This window comes from Lottia gigantea, assembly GCF_000327385.1.
Source record: "Lottia gigantea unplaced genomic scaffold LOTGIsca_19, whole genome shotgun sequence".
NCBI lineage: Eukaryota > Metazoa > Mollusca > Gastropoda > Lottiidae > Lottia > Lottia gigantea.
Window position 1 is genome coordinate 1,004,691 of NW_008708358.1, and position 9,444 is coordinate 1,014,134.

The 9,444-nt window shown below is 32.9% G+C and overlaps 1 protein-coding gene across 1 annotated transcript; it reads right to left on the reverse strand.

The window, feature by feature from the left end:
* Positions 1 to 1,583: 1,583 nt before the first annotated feature.
* On the reverse strand, positions 1,584 to 4,297 carry LOTGIDRAFT_159062 (hypothetical protein; the record flags this gene model as incomplete). Its single annotated transcript, XM_009052723.1, has 3 exons — positions 1,584 to 1,825; positions 2,399 to 2,465; positions 3,950 to 4,297. 3 exons carry the CDS (start codon positions 4,295 to 4,297, stop codon positions 1,584 to 1,586), a joined length of 657 nt encoding a protein of 218 aa, XP_009050971.1.
* Between the last annotated feature and the right edge of the window lie 5,147 nt (positions 4,298 to 9,444).

Consider the following 9,444-nt stretch of genomic DNA (forward strand, 5'->3'; position numbering starts at 1 on the left):
CCAAGTTTTTATCAATAATATCCAAATCCTGAACTCAAGATTGACCAACCAACAATAAATTTCTTATCAAACAAACAAAATCATTCCCAAAACTGTTAAAATAGTACATATTCTATTGTCTCGTACCCGCATGCGCAGTCGATTGTGTAAGTTTTAACTAAAATCAGGAGGTCAAGAAGCATTTTACAGCAGACAGAAGAACAGGTAAACAGATAAACAATATTTTATTACAGTGTGTAAATGGATTTGGTAAAAAATAAATATAAATTTTAATGATAAAATTATTACCGCATTGAATTGTGATATTGTGAAAATATGAGGATATATCTTAAAAGAAGAAAATAAACATATCACGTTGGTCATCCAAGACATAGATGGTCGAGTAGGTTGTAAGTCGTGGATGGATGAAAGCAACAGACAAATATATGTTAACCTTATCATAGAAATAATATCTACAAAGCCATAAAAAACATCTAAGATGTGGAACTTTTTAATAAAGAGACAAAAGAAACAGTGGGTATTTGGTGTATACATGACTGTAGTACAATAGTAAAATAGCCTACAGTAAACAATGGAAAAAAACCTGAACATTTTATTGGAACAAAACCTGAACGATACATTTTTTTGTAAACACTTTAATAGAAATCAATGAAAATAGAATTTGCACGAGAATGTACAGTGTACACTTAGTAGTATGCTCCTTGAATTGATACACTTTGATTGGTTAAAAATAACGTCATTAGAACGGACTGTTGTATAAAACTTATTAGATTACAATGGAGACGAAATATATCCAGAAACAATATATATTTTCATGTTAACCCCCCTCTTCATTTAATCTGGTGTACATTAAAAAAATACAAACGCCATACATCAATTTAATCTCTTCAATTTGGTACTTTTCATTTCATTCACTGATTAAAGTTTTATGCAACGTTTCGACACAACTTACATATTAAGTGTGTGCAATGTCGGAACATGTAATATAGTTACAATAAGTCTGCAAATAGATCAGGTACGGTGTGCGGTGCAGGATTATCGATACAGTAAAAACATAGAAGAAGCGAATACACGGAGTATTGGTCTAGACACGATGCTGAATACGATTCGGACAACAATTGATATATAATTAGTGCAATAATCAACATAATTACTAACTAATTATGATATGATCTTTATCAACAAACACAGGGGAATATATTATGGTAAGCCTATAACACTACTTTAATAACAAAGTACGTAACGTTTCAACACAATTTACAGGTCATTAGATTATATCATTTCACCTGATGACGTCACGTGCAAATTCTGTTAAGACACTATGTACTTTGTTATTAAAGAAGTGTGCTATACCATAATATATTCCCCTTTTTCGTGTTTGTTATATTTATGAGCTCTCCGCTTCTAAATATCGTACAAATACGGTGGTTCGTAGACGACAACATTTATTTTTTCAATTTTGAATTAAAAATCTGGAATATAATTATAAATCAAAATTTTATTTTATAATTATATTCCAGTTTTTGATCCAAATTATATAAAAAAAATGATGTCATATCTTGTTTTATTGCCTTTTAATCGCTTTAAGTGCATATTCTTTCGGCATAGTGGTAAGGCGACACTTCGAAAGCGTCTGGGTTCATCATATCTCTAGTGAGGGCTGATAGAAAGCAGAATATGCTCTCATGTTCAAATGCACGGCATTCTGGATTAGCTAAACAGAGTTGTTCGCAATCGGTCAAGCTTTTAAAGGGAGCTACATTTATGTTATTTCCATTAATTCTCCCAACAGCAATATTTGTATACGTCGAGCCCAAAGTACAGTCTGAAATTAAAAACGAATGCTTATTGTCATTTAAACTACAGAAATGAGATACACGACTCCCTGTCAGACTGATATACCCGAGTCATAATGGCGATCATGATCGAGGATCTCAATTAGGATTCATGAATCAACCAGAATTATAATGAATCGATTTGGAATAGGGTTGAGAAGTTAACTCAACCAATCACAATTAATGACGAGAATATGGGACTGTGAAATATACTACCGTTGCTAAAGGTGCTGGCACAGGAGTGGTTTTGGTCGGAGATTTTTGTCGCCGATAAGAGTTTTCAGTAACATCTCGCGTGTGGCCAAGATTATCGTGTCCCAACAGGATTTATATAAGTTTGATAATTGTCTCCAATAGTATTGTCGTCAACTCGGATTCATTTTCATTTCAATTGCATGATCTGCACGTGATTATCGACATGATGGAAAACGACTGACCGGAGAATTTTTTCTCCTCGTGTTCCCGTGCGGTCGGTGAAACTCTTGACAAGACTCTAGTCGGCGAAAAAAATCTTCGAGCAAGACCGTTCGTGTGTCCTCATCTTAAAGGAACAATGATCTCACCCTTGCATTTCGGTGAACATCGGTTTAGACTGATGCAATTAGAATGGGCGGTGTAATAGTGTAGTTCCTGAAGTAAAAAAGTAAAAATTCATGAAAGAAATTGAAAAGCTGAGTACGGTACGTTGACGCCACCTGTGGTACGTTGTCCCGATAATTGTACATGTAATAGATATATGACTGAAGCAAAGTGTCCTAACTGATTGGGATTGAGGCAGGGGGGTACCCAATTTCCGGAGGTGCATAATTCTGTTACTTTGGCGACAAGGTTATTTCGTCAAAACAACAAAGATATAAGATCTGGAAAAATATTGAATGAAAGGGAACCTCTGTCGATCATTCGTTACCCTTTTGCCGTTTCATCAAACGACGGCAATTATTCCCGTTATTTATTTATGAAATGACATTTTGCGACCAACTTTTCTGCATCTGTTCGGGTTATTGTGGATAGGCAACATCATACAGTGTGCAATGCGGGAAATATTGCAGGAACAACGACATTATCCTACTCTTCTTCGATTTCCAACAGTCAAGGGATCTTTAACGTGCATTGTTTGTTGTTCCACCCGAACAACAAGGCGCTTTTCCCACGTCGTTATTTTTTAATTCTAGATGATTGTTTTAAATACTTGAGATGATTTGAGCACCGAAATTTTTCATCTTACTTTAAAAAAGAACAGACTTTCTCCCTTAATGAACCGAGTAAAAATGTTATTAGTTCTGTGAATTCCCTTAATTTGATATTGAGTCACTCAAGGCGCGGCATCAAATGTTCCAAAGGACCATTAACTGCAGGGTTTTATTCAGATTGCAAAATTTTATTAGCAATTTATCACACCAAATTTTAGTTGTGGCTAATTAATTTTAAAATTTTAGTTGTGGCTAATTAATTTTAAAATTTGGATTAGCATTTCTTTAAAAATCGGTAGCTATTGAAAAAGTTCCAGTAGTAAACCATCAAATTTGAATTGATTTGCAGATCGTCGTGATCAATTTTTATCTTGGCTTATCAAAGGAAATATTGAATCGCAGAAAGAGTCATTTTGAATGGCAAACTTCGATGCGATACAGCTTAAATTGAATCCTGATTGATGGTTATAATTAACATGAAAGAGCTGATTCGTTAACCTCACCTCATGTTATAATATTATATCTTGACAAATTAGCTCATGAAATAAAACTTTGATCGACAGGGAAATAAATGTGAAATATATGTAAATAAAAACAAATACTTAATACCAATACCAATAAGACAAAATTTTACTTTGCGAGGTTGATGTCTTGAATTTCTGATTAAGAGACCGTTTTGTGATAAAAGCAAATTTTATCAATTGTCTTGTTTGTTAATTTTACGTAAAACCACTAACTGCATTCTACCTATAGTTAAAAGTTGAGTAACCCGCTCGAAAATTGAAAACAATACTTTATTTTTCAGAACAAGCGACACAACACATGTTTTGTTTGATTCATGCATTAATTGTCAATAATCTGGCTATGGGCCTGGCTCTACTTCGATCTTATGCTAATTTTATCAAAAGAATTTATTATACATACCTGTGGAGTTCTTAAGAAATCTACATCAAAATATTTTGCGCCCGGTTTCGACACCAAATTCTTCTTATTTTCACATAAAAAATCCTTCAGCAGTTGACAAGTTTTATCTTCAAAGTAATTTATAGACAGACACATTGGATCCGTAGAACATAGTGCAACGCATTTGATTTGAGAAGGAACAAATTGTACATGTATTGGATCTGCATTCAGGTAGGCATCTTGCATTGGTATGGCCTGAGCATTGACATATCTCAAAGAATCACATAAACTTGGAAACAAACTCAACAATGTCAAACAGAACCAATACGACAATTTTGTACGGGAGGTTTGATGAGCTCTCCTCGCCATGATCTAAAGAATTTATACTAATGTTTGTTTGAAATAAAATAATCAATGTTTGAAAGTCTTTGTTGGCTGTCTTTATTATGAATCGTCTCTTAAATTAGTCAATAAACATTGCTTCAGGATCATTGGAAAATCGGTTATTTTGACGCACATTTAATATCTTAAATTAACATTGATTTGTAAAATGTACTATCCATAAGGATACAAACAGTAGTCACCAAATGAACGTTAAACTTCGCCCTTATTAAGTTCCACAAGAAAATAAAAAAAAATACTTTAACATAGATCCTTGGTTCACAGCTTTCTATCTCGTTTTAACTGCTATTATTTAAAATTAAGATTTTATATACTCTACAAGTCTGATGATCTATTGTTAAGTTTCATGTAATTTAATACCACAGAGAATAAAGAAACGTGGCAGACATGTCCCGGACTACATATTCAATAGACACTTCATTTTGTAAGCAAATCCTACTAATAATTGATTGAAATCTCTATAAATATTGGGTTTTGTTTAATAAATTTCTAGAAATCTATATATTGATAATCAATTCAAACTACATTGTATAAAGTGATAGCTATTGAGTGTTTGATAGCGACTCGCATCCTTCACTGATTTCTCGACTGGACATGCACATTTAAAGGTATACTACCTCTTACAGTGACAAAAATGGTGTTTTTGATTGATAAACACTAAATATGATAACAGAATCCAATAAATCCAAAGAACTAAGTAATTTTCTTACATGATTAGAAGCGTTTTCAACAATTATTTAGTTAAATGTATAGATCGTCTTATATAGAGATTCTATTTTTAAGTCATGACACCTGGTATAAGTTCAACTGATGAATATATACACTTATTGACAAAGTTTGAGACTTTAAATTTATGTCCTGTCTAAGAGGTAGTATTCCTTTAACAAATGACATCGTGCTTCTAATTAGGGTTATATTATTTATCTATTTATTGTTGGAGCTTTAGATTACGTTCTACTTTCCTTCAAGACAAATACAAACCTGTTTAATTAAAATTAAAATATCTTTCCTATATTGTTCGTTTCCATTGTTATCTTACAAGTTTTCTTTAGCAGTCGCGTTCGATATAAGTAATTTTTAACTAATTAAATCATGTTCTGTAGGAGCTGTTTAAAAGAAAAACAATGACAAATTGTGAGATAGTGAAAGATTCTGCCATATTGCTCTAGTGGCAATCCCATTATTCGTCGTTGTTATTTACAAACAGGTCCTGCATAACACAGTTTGATTGGTAACTAATAAACACAATTTGCAACGAAACTGGTATTTATTTATTTTTCATGAAAACTATACAATTAATTACAAATTCGCTCGGAATAATGATAGCTGCCGACTACAAATGCATCTGGATTGACCATATCTCGGGTCAAATCTGACAAGTAACAGAAAGTACTATGTTCAATTCCACGACATTTCGGATTATCTAAGCAATCTTGCTGGCACTCAGCTATGGATCTGAAACCAGTTACATCTAAGTTTTTTCCAGAAAGTCTCCCAGCTGCAACATTTATGAAGGTCGACCCCAAAGTACAATCTAAAAAACAAAATGGACATTAAAGTGTATTTAAATATAAGAGAATTTGCACTCTGAAAAGAATTCTGGTTAACCAAAATTGAGATGAGAAAGCAAATATAACTTTTATATAATTATCTATCTGTCCTGACAAGGGGTTGATTGTCCGTAACACTCGCTGGCTGTATGACATGAGCTCCATCACATGAGTTGAGAGTCTTGTTACTGTAGAATGCATGTATTTGAATCATTGTGCAAGGGTATGCTTAAAGTTCTATTTTGGAAAGTTGACTCCCGTTTCTAAAACTAGCTTTCCTGATGAGGGTTGGAAGTCGTAAACACTTGTCGGTAGCATAAACCAAGCGCCTTCAATATTGTGGTCATTATTATCTACCTGTATTTGTATTAAAATTGTCCACATAGTACATAATTACCTTTACATTTCGGTGAACACTTGTTAGCAGAGACACAGTCAAATTTGTTTCTGAAATAATTTAACTCCTGCAAAATATTCAGTAAAACAATAGTTTATAACATTGAGAATATTCTTATTCATAACTTGAAGATAGTATGAGCCGAATTTAACGCCAGACTTATTGTCCTAAAAGTTTGTCCCGATGGCGTCAAAAATGTTGTTACCTGTAAAAGTGTAAACGTCAATGGATTCTAAAGTTACTGATTTATCACCAAGAAACAAGGTGTTAAGAATAATTTGTCTGTGGCTATAAAACATACTTAAATAAAATAATAATTGATAATAAAATCGAAAATGTCGTAAAATTACCTTTATTAATGAAAAAAGTTCGACATTTACCTGTTCTGTTCGACCAAAATCCACATCAAAATATTGGGCACCAGTATGCGAAATCAAGATGTTGTTATCATTGCACAGAAAATCTTGAAGAAGTTGGCAAGTTGTATCTTCAAAGTAATTTATGGACATACAAAGAATGTTTTGAGTGCACAGTTCAACGCATTTCACTTTCGAAGAGAATTGCACTTGAAGGGGGGTTGAATTCAAGTAGGCATCTTGCATTGGTGTGGCCTGAGCATTGACATATCTCAAAGAATCACATACACTTGGAAACAAACACAATAGTGTCAAACAGAACCAATATGATAGTTCTGTTTGAGAGTTTGCCAAGATCTTTTTGCCCATGTTTGTTATCAGTTCCAGTTAGTAAAATGTGAAAAACGAAGGGTATTTAAACCTCTCTACCGATGTAGGCTACAAAAGGCACAATAAAAATATTGTTGATGTTGATCAGTTAAATTGTGTATACATGATATGAAATATAAGTTCCTTGCTTTCTAAAATTTCCCCAAAAATAAGTTATTAAATGTTCATCGCATTTCAGAACTAACAACTTCAGTCGACTACTAAAATTTCCAATCCTGTAAACTTAAGAAAATTCGTTATCCTAGGGAATTTCCAAAGTTGTATTTTTATAAAAATTTACAAACTGAGCAGGTTCATCACATCCGACATTTTCCAAACTTGTAAGTTCATAAATTTTTCAAACTTATAAGTTCATAAATTTTCAAACTAGGGAATCGTCGCATAATGAAAATTCCAAGCTGCTAAGTTGATAAAAATTTCAAAACTAAGTAAGTTCTTTGTCCTATAAAGGTTCCAAACTAAGTAAGTTCTTTGTCCTATAAAGGTTCCAAACTAAGTAGGTTCTTCGTCCTATAAAGGTTTCAAACTAAGTAAGTTCTTTGTCCTATAAAGGTTCCAAACAAAGTAAGTTCTTTGTCCTATAAAGGTTCCAAACTAAGTAAGTTCTTTGTCCTATAAAGGTTCCAAACTAAGTAAGTTCTTCGTCCTATAAAGGTTCCAAACTAAGTAAGTTCTTTGTCCTATAAAGGTTCCAAACTAAGTAAGTTCTTTGTCCTATAAAGGTTCCAAACTAAGTAAGTTCTTTGTCCTATAAAGGTTCCAAATTTAGTAAGTTCTTTGTCCTATAAAGGTTCCAAACTAAGTAAGTTTGTTATCCTGTACAATTTCCGAAGTTCTTGCTCTGTATTCCCACAGTTGTTTGTCACCATGAACAAATTTGTATATTGTTTGTGCAGATTATAATTATAATTATTATAATATTATATATAATATATTATTATATTATAATCTGTATAAATAAAGTGTGTATTTGATAACGTTGGTGCGAATCATGTCAATCTATAATATCGATATCACATATTCCTGCTATGATAGCTGTGTCTTAAGAAAATAACGCAACTAGGTTACCAAATTTATAATAACAACTCTATAGATTGGCTGTGATTTGCCTATTGAAATAATTTGTCATAGGTTGTGTTTTTTTTTTTTGGAATTGTCTTGCTTGTACGGATTTTTTTTATTAGTATTAGGAAAGCTCCAATTCAATAAAGCTTTTAGACCCGAGCTCGAATGCAATAGCTAATAGGTGTGTCGATCTCGACGTTCTAGAACAATACACTGATTATACACCCAGGTTTAAATTCTCAACATTACTACTTTATGTGTATATGTAATCGTTGGACCCAATTGAAAACAGATTATGGCCTATTAAAAAGAGATAATGATTATATAATCATAAATATAATCGAATAATGAAACGTTAATAAAATAGCTTTATTCTACATATGAAATGATAATAAACCACACTGAAGAAGGAGAACGAATAGTTGAGTACTAAACAATGACATTAATGCACTTTCTCGATTCCCAACTGTAAAGATACTTTATTTTCGTTCAAAATTGCAGTGCGCAGGTCCTCTTATTTGTCCTAGACGAGACGCCATTCCTAGTCTGCGATATCGTTTTAGCTGGAAGCGGACGTTATCTTGTCATCTACCGCCAGACGCTTTACACGTCATGTTCCTTTAGTAAAAGTGTACGTCGCTAATCACATCGAACGATGAGATGAATGCGATAAACGTCGTACACCATTACACCATTAGCCCGGGCCTCATCTGTCCCGGAGACCCTACTTGCACTGTCCTAAACGCTATGTAATACAATTATGCATAAGATATGAATAAGAGTATATCTTAAAACTTTTCATATTCTAAACAAAAGAGTCAAAGTATGAAGTAGAAATAAGACTGTTGATTCCAAGAAAATACTTCAAGACGTCTAACAAAACATTTATTAATGATCATATTATTATAACAGTCCATTGATTTCAATAAAAGTTTTATTTTGTTTGAAAGCAATAATGGTCTCGATATCAAACTTTCTACTCAACTCTATTATCGACTAATCAAAAATAAAAAATGAACGAGAATGCAACAATTATATGTTTCTGGCACGCCAAGTCGCCATTTTAACTTTAATTGTGGAAACTGTCCATAAACAATTGGAAGTCTATTTGTCATTGAAAATCGAAAAACAGTGTAGAAGATTGGAAATGCCATAATTAAATCAATACAGACGTAAGAAAAATATGAAAATACAACATCTAGTGTATGAAGGTCGTTTTAATATATAAATCTAAATATAAGTTATATCCTGCATGAAGATTGTCTTGCAATCAGTCTCGTTCTGATGGGCTTGGTCAGGGGGGGGGGGGGGGGGGGGGGGTAGGAGGAACAGAAAAAAAGGAGTAATTTTTTAAAA